The sequence below is a fragment of the Anopheles cruzii genome, chromosome 3 (assembly GCF_943734635.1).
Source record: "Anopheles cruzii chromosome 3, idAnoCruzAS_RS32_06, whole genome shotgun sequence".
Classification (NCBI taxonomy): Eukaryota; Metazoa; Arthropoda; class Insecta; order Diptera; family Culicidae; genus Anopheles; species Anopheles cruzii.
In genome coordinates this window covers 2,868,573-2,886,070 of record NC_069145.1, presented here as the reverse complement: position 1 = coordinate 2,886,070, position 17,498 = coordinate 2,868,573, and the positions used below count along the sequence as shown (strand labels likewise).

Here is a 17,498-nt window from a genome sequence, read left to right as displayed (position 1 = left end):
TTTGGTACAGGGACTCGTTCGTTTCACTTTTCCTTTGGTTCCGACGAGCCGATTATAAATTATTGTTTGAAAACCTATCGAAAGTCTAAAACAGCCACCCGCTTGATGTTTGCTGTATTTAAATTTTGCTAGCATTTGTTAGTAACTAATGGTAGAGCAAAACAGTGGACAAAAAATAGACCCCAGCCAGGGCGACTGGTTCATCACTGCCTGTTTCGATGGCACAAGGCACCAACCGAGTAATGATAATCTCTTCAGTCGGAGGCGACAGTTAACCAAACTTCACCAAACGCAACGCGCCGTCACTACCGCCAACATAAACTTGATTTTTCTCAGCACCAACGGCCGCGGCGTTGATGCAAACTTCAGCATCGAGGACTAGTTCCCCTGATAGTTGCGGTTCTTTTGCATCCAGTCCGGTCCATTGCTTCAACGCACCACCATAGCCTGCCGTGTACAGATACTCCTCGGCCGCAGCCATCATGTTGATGATCATACTGTGGGCATCCTGTTGTGGAAATGAAAACACATTACCTAACTCTTCACACTGTGTTGCGAAACTGGCACTTACCACTTTGGTCCATATCACAGGGTACCGATCCGCTTTGCTGTTCTTTACCAGCGTAACGCCGCGTCCATCGCGCGTCAGAATGGCCGCACAACTGTACACACCGTCTTCGGTGCAGCTGCCGCATAGCTTCACCGGACATTTGCCGGGAATGGAAGCCTTCGCCATGAACCTGCCGGACGCGGAACCTTCGATGATTTCCGTCACGGTAAGATCATTGTCCCGAATCGAATAGATGATATTGTTCTGTACCGCCATCGAGCGCACCTGCTCGACCACGTTGAACTTGTACTTGATCCGCTGATCGATCCACTGTGTGATGATGCCCTTATCGTCGCCACTGTACAAATTATCCTTCCGATCGACGAACAAACACTCGATCTCGTCGTTGCATTTCAATAGTTCCTTGCACGCATCGCTGGTTAACGGATCGCTGAGACATTTAATCGTCCCATCGGAACTGCTCGTATAGATTCGGCCACCGGCGTCTACTGCCATCGCGTAGATGTGCGCTTCATGCGGCGCCAGCTCTTTCACTAGCTTCAAATCTTTACTCCACACCTGCGAGGGGAACCAAAACGATATTTCATTAGTCGCACGAGGAGTAAAAATATGGACCAAACGTTTTTAGAATGTGGCCGGGTTAATTTGGTCCAATTGTAGTGTCCCAAAACCAAAACAAAGATACGGAGAAGATGAGAATTTCGCGTACCATTTGATGAGATAAAAAAAACAGTGGCGTGATAAGCACTATCAGCTGAAATTGTTTATCATGCTACGAAACCCGTCGAGCTGATCTTTACAAACATCTCTTAAGTAATCAACATTCGGACGAGGCTTATAAGAGACGCAAAAAGAAATAAACTAAATTTAGATCGCCATCTTCATTGTCGTGGTTGTTTTTTTTTGTCCGATCTGTCCTCGAACGTCAGCTATTTACCAAAAACAACCACCGTAATTGGCAAAAGTCTTTGGACCCCATTTTTTCGACAACGGGTATATTTACCTTTACTTTCCCATCGCCTCCAGCGCTAAAAACGTGATCTTTGGCAAAAAGAATGGCCGTTACATCGCCGCAGTGTTTGTCGTCCGACGAGAGCTGCTCCACGGTTGCGAGCATTTTCGGAAGTACCAGTTGTTCCCCTAAACCCAGATCGTTCGATCGCAGCAAGCTCTAAACAGGCAGACACGGGAACCAATGTGCCTTAACCCCTTAACCCGTTTCAGCCTTAACAATGAGAAAAGCAGGCCGGAAAAGCCCTGAAAGAATATACTTTGCCAAAAGCTGAACACAACACACGACCGGTTCGAGAAAAACAATCACTCGGCTTCTGACATCTGACAGTTGAATCATTGTTTTGATCCAACGCCTTCCAACGTCACACAAAACAGCTGGTGAAGCATAACAAACATAAAAAAATTCCCTCGTTGCCGTCCCAAGGTTGCAGTTGGCACGCGTTGTGCGGTAAGAATATTGCCACACGGTCAGCCAATACCCGGCCCAGATTCTCACTGTTCCCGGGACGTGGTAAAATTGACTTCAAAAAAATCTCCTTAGCAAATAGGTTGTGATAAAAGTTTGCATACCGTGGTTAAGTGCGAATTCTCATCTGTGTTTAGCGTGTTAGAAAAAGGTTCACTGTACATTATGGGACGAAATGTTCTACTAAGTAGCTTGCAAAACGCGTCCTTCAGTATCGTGTTTCAGGTGAGTTAAAAATATCAGCGCGAGACCGTGCCCTCTTTTGTCCCTGGGCTGACGATTGACCCTTTTCTTTGCAGATCATATGCCGGTGCATTACGTTCGCGATCAATGCGTTCATCGTGCGGAACGTGGGCCGGGAGGTGCTGGGAATCACCAACGTTAGGTTGTTGCTGCTGGAGAGCACTCTACTGTTTCTTTCGAAAGAAGCGATCCAACGTTCGGCTCTCAGTTCCCGACACAACAAACAGTGCAGCTGGGCGCAACTTATAAACCAGCTATGGATAACGTAGGTATAGAACGCACGTGCCTCTTCACGCCGTAATCGAAAGGCTAGGTTTAACACCTTCGTCCTTATTCATAGTGTCCCGGTGTGTTTGACGTTGGCCATCCCTTGTCTGTACGTTTGGCTGCACTGGCTATCGGCAGTCGATACGGTTTACGCAGAACAGTATCGGTTCGGTTGTTTTGCGATCGCGTTTTCGTGCATCATCGAAATGACGGCGGAAGCGCCCATATTCGTCGGGCAGGTGTTTTGTTTCGTCAAACTGAAGGTAATCCTCGATACGGGCCACATCTTCATTCGCTCGTTCATCTTCATCGCCATCGTGTTGCTGAACAAGGACGTTACGATCTACGCGTTCGGGATCGCACAGATCACCAGCGCCTGTACGATCATCGTTGGCAACTACGCGTTTTACTACTTCTACATACCGCGCTTGATGCGATATCGTGACGAGTTGAAGAAGGTGGACGATAAAAGAGTGTTGCGCGAGAAGTACGGCCAGCAGTACGAGAATATGGAGGATTTCCCGTTCGTTTCCATCAGGCAAATGCTTCCGGGAGTCTTACCGAACCCGGTACGTAGTAATCGGAGCGTCCACATTGGATGCCTTCTACTAAACTCAGATTTTGTTTTTTTCGGGATGTCTATTGCCAGAATTCCATGTTCAACGCTGATCTGCAGACGCTGGTGCTGAGCTTCGCCAAGCAAGGAGTTCTGAAGCAGGTGCTGACCGAGGGTGAAAAATACGTAATGTCCGTTAGTCCCGTGCTCACGTTTAGTGAGCAGGCCACGTACGATGTGGTGAACAATATGGGCAGCCTAGCGGCACGGTTTATCTTCCGGCCCATCGAAGACAGCAGCTACTTTTACTTCACGCAGTCCATTGCCAGAGAGACGAGTCTCGCCGAGCAGCGGCGGGATGCGGTACAAGAAGCAGCCGACGTGCTGGCGTACGTAACGAAAACAGTCACTTCGATCGGTTTGCTGGCCTTTGTGTTTGCGCAAAGCTACGCCGGCACAGTGCTGCTGCTGTACGGTGGGGTAGACTTTGTCGAGGGAGGTTTACCCGAGCTGCTGCTCCGGTGGCACAGTTTAGCCATCGTGCTGCTGGCTCTGAATGGCGTCACCGAGGGCTACATGTTCGCAACCAACACTTCCAAGCAGATCGACACCTACAACTACTATATGGCATTCTTTTCCGTGACGTTCCTGCTGCTCTCGTACCAGCTGACCAACTGGTTCGGTCCGGTCGGATTCATTCTTGCCAACTGCTGCAACATGAGTTTCCGCATCGGATACAGCGTGTTCTACATCGGCAAACACTTTCGGGCGATCGGACCAAGCCCGCTGCGCAAGTCGCTTCCTGGGCCGCTGTATTTAAGCGTGCTGGCGGTGTGCGGCGTGCTTTGCAAAGTATCGGAAGCTTACTTTAACGGTCGATCAATTATGTGCCATTTGCTCGTCGGTGCCCTCGGCACGCTCGTCTCCGTCGCTACGTGGACATTCGAAAATCGTCAACTTTTGCGTACGGGATTGGCGCGTTATCGCTCGCGCAAGCAGAGCATCACTCCGTGCGACAACCGTTGATATGGGGTGCTCCTGACCACTCACGACGCAGCACAAGTGAACCAAAGAGTGTCACAGAGGCCGGAGTTGCCGGCCGATGGACAATGTTTTCCTCCCTATCGCTTGCATAGTGCACAAACAATTGCAGTTCCGCTCCTCCTACCGTTTCCATACCGTCCAAGCACCGTGCATTGTTGTTTGAAATAAGATTTATTTTTTATATCACATCCCAATAGATGGCATTTGACGGGAGGGCCTATTTATCGCGCGTACGACGACGGTTTTGTATCAGAATGTGATAACCAATTTGGAAATAAAATGCACTTGGCCTGCACACTAACTGCTGTTGATGGCGTTTGGTAAGGCCGGGTATCCTTCATTTCCCGGTTGGGCCGAACTGAAACGCTTTCGCACAAAATATACATTCGAATTCTATCGTAATTCACTGTATTTGCAATGGTTGTATCGGTTTTCCAGGTTGTAATGTATTCTTTTACTAGCATCCCCCATCTGTCCACCAGCTTCATCCTAAATAATTTTCCTTTTCCTTCAACGGTTCAGTTTTTTAAAAGTGCACTGCTTTCGTCTCTTATAGTTTGTTGTTTTATGTTTGTTGCGCCTCACCGCATAACAACTAAAGTGTGTTGGATATCATCGTAAGAACTTCAAATGAGTAAGGGGCAGTAAGAAAACAATACAAAAACCATGACCCCCAATTTTTCCTACTTTTATACTTTATCCTTCAAGGATATGGCCCTTCCGTAGGCGCAGAACTTCCCATTTCACACCAGCCCAAGTACGGTTTGAATGGTGTTTTGCCCGGAAAACGTGCCCGGGTGTGGTATGGCCGGCCATGGCCGGAAAAACAGATAAACCATCAAGCGTTCCGTTACCACAGTGACCAAAGGCGGAACTACCTTGACTCGCCCTACTTTAGTGGACAAATTGTAGCTTGATCGAACGAGCGATTCTCCAAAAAAACGTATAACACTTAACTGAGGACCAATTGACTGGACGTCCGGTGTCTTTGTGACATCAATGAAGCTATTCTTCGATGTTCGCCGGCACAAAACAATTACAGTTCAATGGAGCGACGAAGAGCAAGAGAGACTGACTTGGTCTAGTAAAACATGTTAGCCGTACCGCCGGCGGCCCCATACGGGCTTGATCGGCTGCCACCGTATGGATTCGAGGCCGTCGTTGTCGACGTAGCCGCACCGGAGACTCCGCTCATCATGGCCGATGTGGAAGGTAGATGCAGCAGGGAGGACGATGTGCTGCCGGTGCTCGATCCGTGTCCGCCCGTCGTCGAAGTGATCACGGAGGGGTGCGTTACTTTGTTCTGCTTCAAGCACCACTCTACGAAATCATCGATCAGAACCGGCCACGCGCCTTCCGCATCGTAGTTTGACATACTGTCGTCGATGTAGGTAGCGAAATCAAGTAGCAGGTTCCACGTGTCCTTCGGTATTGATCGTTTATGGTTTTCCTGTATTGCGAGCGATGGAGAAAAGAAAGTGGGAGTGACAAAACAGATACAGGCATGTCGTTAAACTCTGCGGTCTGAATGGACTGCAGTGGGGGGGCTTACCACCAGAAATTTGCACCAAAGATCGAGAAATTTGAACCGATCTTTAAGTACGATGTTCCAGTAGGCAATAGCCATGTCGAGGTCCAACCCTTTCTGGCCCGGATCTTTGGCGTAGTTGAACGTGAACTGATAGAAATCTTTGAAGCGGCCCGGATCTTTCAGCTCGTGCTCCAATCGCGGCAATTTCTCCTTCAGCTTCTCTAAGCTATCGACACCCAGATCGTAGAACCCGTTCAAGAACTCCATGCGCGAAAACTCGCACTGCGCTTCCGCCTTGAACCGCCATGCGATGATGAGGACCAGCTTTGATTCCGGGCTGAGATGCAGATCCTCCAGAAACCGCTCGACGCCGTCCGAGTTGATTTTGTTCGGGTCGGCCGGATCGCGGTAAGCGCTGAACAGTTGCTCTATCTTCTTCCGGTCCAGTTCGCGGTAGTACAGGTCTGGATTTTGGAAGTAGTTGTCACACGAAAGGTCCAGCTTCCAGTCATTTTCCTGCAAGCACCGAATGGCCGTCTGTTCTCCGGTGTGTGTGAGGGATATGAATTTCTTCACCTTGTCCTTTTGGTTGAGCTTTAACTTATTCTGCAACGAACGAAGCGTAAGCAATGTTACAATGGCTCGCGGGTCTTCTGTAAAAAAGGGTCTTTGCGAAATTCCCGTGCCATCGCGGACGATCTCCAAAGGTGTCCCCGTTTTGGAATTTGGCTACTTCCTGGCCCACGCCACCCGCTGAGCTTACCATAATTTAATTCCGGCAAGAGGATGTCGAAGATGGGAAGAATCTTTTCTCTGGTGGCTGTCGAAAACAATCTTTTTTGCGTATTCTGTAATTTTAGACTCGGAAGGAAAACATTCCCAAACAATCTGTCACGCTAAAGCAGCGCCCTCTAGGATTCCGCCAGTGTACTACTCATAGCTGTCAAAATCCACTCTCCGCTGTCTTACTTCTTCTCACGAAATTCGTTCAGTTCCAAAAACGCTCGCCACGAACTAACATCGTCCGTCGGATGTTGGTGGGCAAATTTTTATTTTGATTCTTAGTTTTGTGAACTGCAAACTTTTGCGGCCCACAAGAGTGTTTGAATACTTCTAACCGCGAAATACCGAGTAGTTTCCTGTGGCCGAAGGCAACATTGCGAAGGGATTACAAGTGTTGCAGTGTGTTACAAGTTTTAATGTTTTATGATGCAAAAATGAGTGCGTTAGGTTTTTCGTCTGATTTTCGCGTCCCTGGCCGAATGGCGTAACTCAGAGGGATAGTGAAACAACTAAACGCTTTCAGTGCGTGTCCAATAGGGGTAGAAAAAGTGCGTAAGGTTTCCTGCAAATCCCCCCAGCAACGATCTGAGCGATTGAAAAATGAGAAAATCCCGTGTCGCGGAGTGTGTTTGGTGAGAAGTGAGCATCGCGTGGTGAGCTCAATTTCACTGGCAAATTCCTCGTTCTTGGTCGTTTCTGGAGTACTGCGGCTAAAACAGAGTTTTCGTCGTCCAAGTTACCAAGCCATTTTTCCAGCAATCATTGGCTGATGGAAGGCAAGTGATGTGTGTTGTAGTGAAAGTGGAAAACCGACATACTTGATGTTTCGGGCCGGGCTCCTGCACGACAGCGAATGAAAGCATAGTTTTTTCTGCGAGGAATGTCTGTCGGGAATGTAAGCAAAATTTTCGCCCAAAACAACTTAATATCCTCAACTCATCGATTCGGCAATCGTTCCTTTCCCAACATCGTTTTCCACCTCTCTCTGGACCTCTTTGTTGTTACTATTTTTTCGTCCGTGTCCGGAGCCTACTGGTGTTGGTGCCGTTCGGAGGGTGTGTTTGTGGCCTCCAGCGAAAACGAGAATCAAGTGGTCCTGTCGCGTGAATGAAAGTAGGCGCTGGTAAAAGTAGGCTAAAACCTTTCGACTCCACGATGCTCGCGATGGCAAGTCCTTATTTGCCAATCGGAAGTAAATGTGTTTGAAGGTGTTTTAAGTTCATTTTTTATTTCTTTGATTTAGATGTACATACAACTTACCGAAGCCTAACTTGTATTACCCGCATGGTACCCCATAGCCGATTTAGTCCTTTCCTTCGTCTCCACGATGGTCCTTTGTTGATTCAAACGTGCTCTGTGCACGTTATTTATTGCGCCAATACACGTATGGACCACGTAAACATCCAAAAGTTAACGCCAAACTCCCAACATTATCAGCAAAAACGTTGGATTTCTGGTGCCGTTCCCAGCCCCGCCGGCAATTGGCAAACATTGTTGTTTGTTTTCTATGGCTGCGTTGGCCTTTCCTTCGTGGCGCCAGGTGGTTTGGTTCGGAATTCGGAAAAATGTGCTTTTTTAACACCGGACTTAATACTTCAGACGTACGACGATCGTACGGCGAGAGTGGAAACTGCCGACCGACCGAACCGACAGCAAATAAACGGAAGAGATTCTTGGCTTTTCAATTCTGCATGCTAATCCGTCGGGTAAATAGTATAAGAAGGGTATGATCAAAAAGAGTTGTGGCCAATTCCTGATAGAGGTTTCTGGGGAAAAGTTTGTGGCCGCCACGTGGCCAATATTTTGCAGTCACTTTTACGTTGTACATCGACCGTGTCGACGAAAAGGGAGATAATGATGCCCCCAATCGTAAAATGTATGAATTATTGGGTAGTAAATACTGGCGCGAGCCAATCGATGTAATGGGAACCAGACAGAGCAGTACATTGACAGGAAAAACCGAACACACATTCCAACGCCCTTCGAACCACCAACGGCTGGAACAAGAATGTTTTAATTTGATTCTAGGCGGGCCATTTTGTCCTGCAAATCAGCTCTCCGTGTAGGAATTTAATAACTTAACATATGCCTTGCCCACAACCCCTGGGAAGCTGTGAAATTGTAATTAAAAACAGCCGTAATTTCATCCAGTCCCGATGTTTCCCGCTTGCAGATACGATGCTTAATCCCCATAGAGCCGCCCGGGTACGGGGAACAAGGCCAAACAGCGAAAGTAACGCAGCGGGGCGTTTCACCGCCAAAAAATGAAAAATTCATAAACCAAAGAAAATGGAAAGCTTAGTGATCGGTATAAATTAATGTAGGTTTCTCGTGGGCTTATTTGGACAACGTTTTGAGGTGGCCGATCGATAAGGAAAGTGAAAACACCGTACACCGGCCGGAGGGGGGAAGCAGATGAAGGAAACCCGTAGACACCAGATGGAAATGCAGTGAATTTAGTCGGCGGTTGATGAATTTTTTGAATTCCCTTCCATCCGGAACCTCGTGCAATGTTGGTTAGACCCTTAGACCTCTATCATTCATGGATTGCAATTACTTTAAGAGCGTCACTAACGTTGCCTTCCAGTGGCGCCGATTAAGATTGCCGACGCCATCGACGGTAGGTCACTTTCGTAGGGGAAATCACGGTAAACAAACATTGGTTCTGATCAGAGGGCGCGCATATTAACGGCCGCCAGTACTACCGACGTCCTCGTCGGGGGAATTATTTATAGCCCTCTCTCTCCGTGACCAGTTGCATGCCGACGCGGTCAATTGCAGCAATTGGTTCAAACCGCATTCAGCCCTCGGATAGCCTTTGAAATGCCTTGCCCCGTTCAGCTGTTTCTCTTCAAAAATACCACCGCAGCTCGGGCACGGTTAATTGTTGAGGAAATTTTCACGCATCCTGCACCACCTGCCGTTACCGATTGCCGTGTGTGCGCCGACGTGTGTAATTAATATCCTCGACCGGGAATAAATGTTCGTGTGTGTGTTCGATGTCGTTCTCGTGCCGATTAATTTGGTTCCCAATGATTTGCTGGCCTTTACAGCTTTCCCAGCATTTCTGCCCCACAAAAGCCCCGATTTTACTGCTGGCTTTTATCCTGGCTGCCTGCCTGTCACGAACAGCAGCCCCGTTTTGTGCGCGGCCCGAGAGAACCGAGGCGTTTGGGGCAATGTGTTTGCCAGCCTGTCTCTCGGCATTTACGCATAGCAACACGCGTCCGCCTTTTGCTGGTCTGCCTCATTATGAATCCACCCCGCCGGCAACGGGTGCCGGCCACTTTTTATGATGGCCTACCGATGCTGAGATGAGACATTCCGGAACTTGCTGAGCACACGTGTCCGTAACACGACGATCAGCATCTTCAACCCAAAAGCGAAGTTACATAACGAAGGGGCACGTTCTCTTTAGTACCAGTTTTGTCTAACCAGTTTTGTCCAGTGTGATTGAGCATCAACTTTCCGAACGGGACGGAACAGGAACTAGTGGAAGACTGAGAGAAGGAGAAAGCATTTGATTTATGCTAATGTCCACCATTGCCCGGGCTGTGGAAGATGTGCGAAAGTCGTCTCGTTTACGTGTCTTGTTTGTTTTTTTGCAGGGTAAACGTTTGCGTTCACCATCAAAACAGTAATATTTCATGCGAAGCGTAGAAAATGCGTGATGTCTTCGCAAGGATGTAAATTTGTGTCTATGCCCTTGTCCTCCACCAAAGGGCAGAGGACAGAGTCCTCAGTTGAGCAGATTTCCTTGGGAAGACAAACTTCATTTGTGAAGTTAGATAACAAACGGTCTTAGCAATCGAATTTCCTTCCAAATCTGTCCCATTTTGGCGCATTGTGTTGCAAGATCGCTCATTATTCGGCCAACATTTCATGATATTCCTTCGAACTAATGAACCCCAACGGCTCGTCCTTCGCAACTGGACCCCCCCGGTGGTCAATAGTGTGAGGCACAAAACTTTGTTCGCCACCCGGGGACAGCTTTCGCTGACATTGACACAGGCGCATCATCAGCTGCCGCGCGAGATTTGCTGGTTCCACTGCCGGCGTACGGAATCTCTGCACGCAGACAGCGAAACACGTTGCGCAACGACGATAATGATGTTCATCCGGTCGGAACCCGACCGGGACATTGCCTGTTCGGCGGGAACCACTGCCCGAATGCCGAGCGAGACGGAGTAGTCCATCAGCTGGCCTGTCCGTTCCGTTCCGTTGTTTCTTTGTTTTCCTCCCGTCCGCCTTCTTCACATTCACGGCCTGTGCGCCTCGGTGGCTTGATGGTGACCCGATGACCTTCCGATGGGACGCGAAAAAAGGTTAGCCCGAATACAAGAATGCGTTCGGTCTGCTGGCCGCGCCAGATTCTTTCGCAATTCGTCTAGCTCTACGCGGAACGCCCATCGGTAGGTGGGTTCTCAACGTCAGGTCCGCAGTTATCTGTCTCTCTGCGCTGATGAGATTATGCTCCGGCGGCTGCCCTGTCAGTTCCTAATCGCCCACCATAACTCTGACGCATTGGGATGTGCTCTTCGGGGTAATCTGTGTTGACCGAACATGATTGTAAGGTCGCAAAAGATGCATTGCCAAAATCTCTGTGCTGCTGCAACAACGGCTTAACATTCTTCGGAAGGGCGTTGGTTTGTGGACACTTGGAAGCTACTGAAAGAGTAGATCATTGGTGAAAGCCGAACGAAAATGACAGTTGCATGCTCGGGTTATGCACATGGTGGCAATAAATCGGATGTCGATACGAAACCCGAATAAGCGCTCGTCATTAGCGATCGGCCACTGGTTTATGTCGTCTGCTGCTGCTGTGGATCATCGTTACTTGATATCCTTTATGACCCCACAGTGGGCATTGGATCATAAAAGAATACAATTGGCATGCCTGAGACCTAGAGGCAGAGTAAAAAAATGCCCAGATTGGAATTATTATACTACTTTCGTGTATGTTTTAGGAATTTTATTACACAAATACATTAATTTCAAGGTTTTTTGGCAAATATTTTGTTCGACGCTCGCCCTGAAACGCATTCAAAAATGGAAAGGATCCGGGACGGACGGGCATCTCGGACTCACGGACAGAGGCAGTTGTTCAAGTGCAAATTATGTTGAAACAGTACTCGAACACACCACAGGTTGGCGTGTAACGCTCTCCGGTATCGTGCCGCCGGCCAATCGAGATGGGGTGTATCCGGTTTTCCATCGGCAGCCGGGCGCGCAGTATACATTCCGCATTCCCCGGAGGCGTTGGCAAGGGTCATCGTTAGCTAACGGTGGATGGATTTGCTTACACAGCGCTTGTCGTAAATCTTTTCCAAATGAAATTCGGATTCGGATTTTTCACTAAAAAATCGCCTCTAGCCTCTAGGCGCTCACTCTGCGTGGATGATGGTTGCATGAAATTGAATCGGAATTGGGGTTTCCATCGCCGCCGGGTTTCAATGTGCCGAACCGAATTCCCCTTTTTTTCGCAGTATGTCCTCTTTTTCGATTATGAATATTCAAAGAATTGAATTGTTTTCATAACAAAGCGGTTAGAATTGGGTTTACAGTGGCTGTTGAAAGGTTGCGAATAGGCCTTTGAAACTGTATTGAAGGTTAAAACTTCACGAAATCACGTCGCAAAGAGTTACAGGGAGTTGAGTAACAACATTCATTTCCCCGGTAAACGCGCTCGTGCGTGCCCGTGAATAAGAACACGATCTGCTCCGAAAGTGGTTGAGGCAGAGTAGAGCGGGGGTCAGGAATGAAGTGGTGAAGAGCCCCTGCAGCGGTGGTGCGCCCCGCGCTCCCGTGTGGCCAGTACTTGCGTGCGTGACTCGTTTCGATAGCGCGCCAACAGCGACGGCTCATCCCGTCGAGATATGCGCGCTCTCCATAAAACGAGCAACAGTGGCCCGCGGGCGTAAAGAGGTCTAATGCACGCACGTTTCGATTTGCTGGGCACGAGCTTAGGAATTAATTAACGGGATTATACACATAGAACTTGACACAATCGCACTGGCGCGTGTGTGCGAGAGGGCGCTCTGGGCGCCTAATGTGGTTGGCTGTGGTTCTGCTAAATTACCGGCCCAGCTGCTGGGTCACAACCACCAGCGTCAGCAAACAGTTGGAGTTCTACGTGTTTGCGAAGCGTTTTGCCAAACCAAAACGAAACGTTTTTGCGAGAAAATTGTGTCATAACTATATCCATGAATACAGTTACTTTACTTCGAGTTGATTGGATTCCATATCTGAAGGAGATGCGCGAACGGTTATTCGGAAAGGTACAGGAAATTCTGGTTTGTTACGCTTAAACACTACTCAGAATCATCAACAGTGTTACTAGGGTGTTCAATAAGTTCGTATGGTCGATAAGAAAAACACCTTTTTACGGTTTTAAATACACTTTATTATTCAGTATGGCCTTCCTGAACATCAATACATTTGTTCCCAGGACACTCCAATTTATAAATTCCATCCCTAAAGTGAAAAACTGGAAAGGCTTCAAAATATGCTTCCGCAGCTGTTATGACGTCATCATTTGATGAAAAACGCTTTCCGCGCAGGATTTTTTTTAGGTTTGAAAACAGATGAAAGTCACTGGGGGCCAAATCTGATGAATAGGGTGGATACTCCAACAATTTGAACTTTAATTCATGGATTTTCGCCATTCTAAAAATGCTCTTGTGACCTGGTGCATTGTTCCATTTTTAGTGAATGCGGCGAACTTTTTGCAAACAGCGTTTAGGAACCCAAAACTTCAGTCAAAATATTGGTTATACTGCTCAATGAGATGGCTAGGCCTTTTACTAAATATCTTTTAGTGGTTCAACGATTCTCCAATACGATATCCTGTATTGTTTCTACGATTTCAGGAGTTGTGTCTGTTTTTGGACGTTTTTGACGTGGATCGTTTTGAAGGCCAGTACGACTACGTTTAAACTCAGAAACCGCCCTTTTAACACGTCGATACTACTAACTAACGTGACACGTCGATACTAAATGGCTTGCAAAAAAGGAATGAAGTGACAGATTGAAATGAAACTTCACATTCGTTCATATGAAGAGTGTACCAATATAACAATAAAAAAATTAGACTCGTAGCAGTCCCCTTTGTTATCGACCATATGAACTTATTGAACACACTAGAAGGTTCGAGACTTTTCAGTTCATGTGTTAATTTGTTTGTTAATATCATGTGCTTTGAAGAAAGTTTTCGATCTACACTAAGTCAAAAAGACTTTTTTTTTATACGATTATTATTACCATGTGAGTAGGAATGCGTCGATGAAATGTGGAAAAATGAGAGGTCAACCTCAACACCAAATATTATTCCTTTCTTAGAGGCAAATAATATGATTCTACACTTACAAAAACCTTTCGATAGCGGAGAATGTGTTAGATATGGACATAAAGGCTTCAGGCGTGAGGTATTGAATATGGTTAGAGCGCTGGGCTTCCTGTGGTCAAATAAACTCCGGTGTGGTCGTTCCGTTTAGAGGTGGTTTGGAATGAAAGTTATTGTTTAAAACTATCTATAAAAGTCACACCATCAAGAACTGAATAATGCAACAAATCTACATAAAAATTCCGCGTTTGCTAGGACACTAAATTAAAGCGCTTCGAAACCAACATTATGTGGCCCATTTTCCCTCCATTCCCGGCCAGCAGACACCACCTCCCGTCTGTTGCTGTGCTCAGTGCACCTCCACTAATCCGCTTCGACACCAGACGCTTCGACCTTCTGGCAGACACAGGAAGCGACCGCGGAGGTTCAATAACCTTTCGCCTTCCGCGGACGTATCATTCTTTAATCCGCCTCCCATGGCCCCCCCCCGGGGGACCACATCCGTCCGCCGCCGTCGTCGTCGGCCATCACCCAAACAAAGGGGTATTAAGTGAAGTGAATCATTTTTCTTCGAAACGCGCCACGGGACGACTCGACTCCCTTGGGTTCGCTGGACTATCTAAGCACTTCCGCTTTTTCTCGGTTGATGCTGCTGCTGCAGCCCTCCCACCGGGTCTGGCAGACGGGGATGACGGTGATAACGTTACGTCTACCTTTAGCATAAACCTGCGCCACCTTAGCCGGAACCGGTAGAGATTATTTGGCGTCTCTGTTGCTTCTGTTTTTATAGTTTCAAAACACCACGGAACCGGAGCCGGTGTTCTTTTAGCGTTTCGTGGTACGACGTCTCTCAGCAAGACCACAGATACGAGTGGAGGGCCACTTCTCGAGTGCAATCTTCACACAAGAACCGGCAAAGAAAATTAAAACGAAAGCCGCCCCATTAGAACGCTCGTCCGGAGTGCCCGTTGTGTTGGTCTTGCTGGGGACGTTTTAAAGTTGTCGGAAAATGGTGGATTCGGATTCTATGAATTTTCACACAAAAATCACTTGATAAGGAAACTCTCGCCGGGCGCTTTCCTCGGACATTTCCTTCGTCGACCTAGTTTTTCCCGCCTTCAAACACACACACATCTCTCAAACGACTGGCTGTTGCACACGGCTGTGCGAACGGCCATCGTTCCTGGCCATGATTGCGCCACACTCTCGGGGCACACAGAGTGCGCTCCGTCTCCGTCTCTGATTGTTTACAAATGCTGGGAGTAATCACGGTGGGAAATGTGCATTTTTCACCACCTTTTTCTTCCCAGCCCGGCCCGGCCGACACTGGTCGGTGGCGTTTTCCCATTCGAATACCCGCTTTTCCCTCGGTCTCTCCCAGAAGTGACCCATTTTGCTGTGACTGTTGCACAAGCGAAGGCAGTGCCGGCGCTGACAAACGGTTTACATTAGAATGTACTTAACTTCCACTTCCGTGCTGCAGCACGGAACCCCCCTCCGTTCCCGCCCTCAGCCCGTGCCGGAGTGCTCGACTTTGAGAAGCCTTTCTGAACCATTTAATTAGAGTTATGCTGTGAGCAGCCGCCGTGAGGGTGCCGACGGCTTCTGGGTCGGAAATATGATCCGGCGTGGTGTGTTGCACAAGTAAGGATACAGCAAATAAGGAACTAAAGGACACACGCGGCTCCGTGTACAGAACTTCGGCTTAGCTAGTTTTTATTGTTGGGTTTATTTAATCCCCCCTAACATGAGGCCTTCTTTTTACAAATAGTTTGTACCCAACGGGGCGACTGAACGGGGCGAGGACAACCGCAAACAACCGCATTGGCGTTTAGTAATGTTTGCACAATCCATCCATGAATTCGCCCTTAGAAGCAAAACTAGCACCCAAATGAAGTGCCATTATTAGCAAAGTCTGTTTGTAAACTCCTCCAAAGCTAATGCGACGAAACGTGAAACGGATTATTAAGATTCTCGAGTACCTAATTAAGTGGCAAACATAAACACATCGTTACGCGATCTGTTGGTAAACACGAGAGAGAAAGTTTAATGAGAACTGGTCGTTAATAAGTAATCGTTCGTCTCGGTAATTGGGCGCCTACGGATGTGCCGTGGCTTTGACTTCCGTGTCTCTTTTGAGACCCGAAATCCACGCGTAAATAAAAATGTATGTTTTACCTTGTCTCTCTCGACATGTTTTCCTTCCGGCTTCCTTCCGTGTAGGATTAATGGTAAGCAAAGAAATCGATTATGTAGGCATCCCGTATTTTGGTTTTGGTCATTATAACACATCGTTCAATAAGTCCCGAGACTAACTATGAAAACAATATTTTATCGGCAAAATTCTTTCTTATTCATCAACATAATCTCCTTCAAGTGTAATACAATCATTCCACGCTTCTCTAAATTTTCAATGCCATGTTTGGAGCACGATTTGTTTTTTGACTCAAAATGACCCTCAGTAGCAGCGATCACCTCCTCATTCGAGCCAAATCTTTTTCCCTGGAGCATCTTTTTGAGATCCGCAAAGAGCCAGTAGTCGCGGGGGGCCAGATCCGGCGAGTACGGAGGATGAGGAAGCAGTTGGAAGCCTAATTCGTTGAATTTGGTCATCGTTTTGATTGAATTGTGTCATGGTGGCTTTTGTTCCATTGTGAGCAAACGCGGCACCCATTTGAAAAAAAACCTTTTTCATATCCAATTTTTGGTGCAAAATAGTAAATGCACTACCAGTTGATATGTTCATCTTCTTAGCTTTCTCATGCACTTTTATTTTGCGGTCTCCCATCACGATTTTCAATACTTACTTGGTGTTTTCGAGGGTTACTGACTTATTTGGCCGACCAGAATGTTCCGCATCATTTGGGTTTTTTCCGCATCTGGATAACGTTTTTCAATCCATTGCTGAGCTTGAACAGTGTTTTTCCCATTAGAAAACAATGTTTTATCAACACACGAAACTCGTTTTGGTCCATTTTTTCACGATTGCAAAGATAGCGTCACTTTAACCAATATAGCTTTCTTGGTTATGTTTCGAATTACATCAAATTTAGACACATCTTATCTGAAGGTTGGTACTTCTGAACCATGATATATAAATGGCATTATTGGCGCCATCTCTACGCTAGTCTCGGGACTTATTGAACGATGTGTTACAAATGGGTAGCTAAATCGGGAAATGGTACGAAAGTGGTGATCCTGAAACTTGAACGGAAAGACAGAGAGGTCCTGGTATTATCCTGAACCTTTGGCACACATCCAATCCAACGAAACACTGCAAAAAGAAAGGCAAAAGCTTTGTTGAAAACATTTACTATGAAACACACCACTACTTAAGAAACAATGTTAACATTTTGTTGCATATTGAAAAGTGAATATGAAAATATGAAAAGTAAATTTGCTGATCGAATGCTGTAACTGTAAGGCGGACGTTGAAGTTTGCGAGAAGCGTCTAATTTTATTGTACACTGGAATTTTCAATTTCAAAGATCTGCCTCTGCCTGAAGTTCATGGCGCGCCGGAAAAGCGTCGTTTTCTCTTTACAAATTATTCAAAAGTTATAAGGTAATTTCAACATTTAACATAAATAAAAATTGCGGAAAATTTTCGAATAATTCTCTGTGAGAATCGATCTGTGAGTGGTCCTTTGAAAATTAACTGAACAGGGATTGGCCAGGGCCA

The 17,498-nt window shown here is 47.0% G+C and overlaps 3 protein-coding genes across 4 annotated transcripts; 1 reads left to right on the top strand and 2 right to left on the bottom strand.

Annotated features, from left to right (window-relative positions):
- Positions 1-84: 84 nt before the first annotated feature.
- Positions 85-1,777, bottom strand: LOC128275496 (uncharacterized). Of its 2 annotated transcripts, none has more exons than XM_053014012.1 (3): positions 1,575-1,777; positions 572-1,129; positions 85-508 (listed from the first exon to the last, which is right to left on the bottom strand). In XM_053014012.1, the coding sequence occupies exons 1-3, from the start codon at positions 1,686-1,688 to the stop codon at positions 272-274; spliced, it is 909 nt and encodes a 302-aa protein (XP_052869972.1). In that variant the 5' UTR covers positions 1,689-1,777; the 3' UTR covers positions 85-271. The 2 variants fall into 2 exon arrangements, with proteins under 2 accessions (XP_052869972.1, XP_052869973.1); XM_053014013.1 differs by lacking the exon at positions 1,575-1,777 and adding an exon at positions 1,281-1,384.
- Positions 1,778-2,050: 273 nt separating this feature from the next.
- On the top strand, positions 2,051-4,524 carry LOC128275495 (protein RFT1 homolog). The gene is made up of 4 exons (XM_053014011.1): positions 2,051-2,276; positions 2,351-2,559; positions 2,635-3,130; positions 3,211-4,524. The coding sequence occupies exons 1-4, from the start codon at positions 2,217-2,219 to the stop codon at positions 4,141-4,143; spliced, it is 1,698 nt and encodes a 565-aa protein (XP_052869971.1). The 5' UTR covers positions 2,051-2,216; the 3' UTR covers positions 4,144-4,524.
- Positions 4,525-4,957: 433 nt separating this feature from the next.
- LOC128275493 (DCN1-like protein 1) lies at positions 4,958-6,582 on the bottom strand. The gene is made up of 3 exons (XM_053014010.1): positions 6,456-6,582; positions 5,714-6,298; positions 4,958-5,611 (listed from the first exon to the last, which is right to left on the bottom strand). Exons 1-3 carry the CDS (start codon positions 6,456-6,458, stop codon positions 5,243-5,245), a joined length of 957 nt encoding a protein of 318 aa, XP_052869970.1. The 5' UTR covers positions 6,459-6,582; the 3' UTR covers positions 4,958-5,242.
- Positions 6,583-17,498: the final 10,916 nt, after the last annotated feature.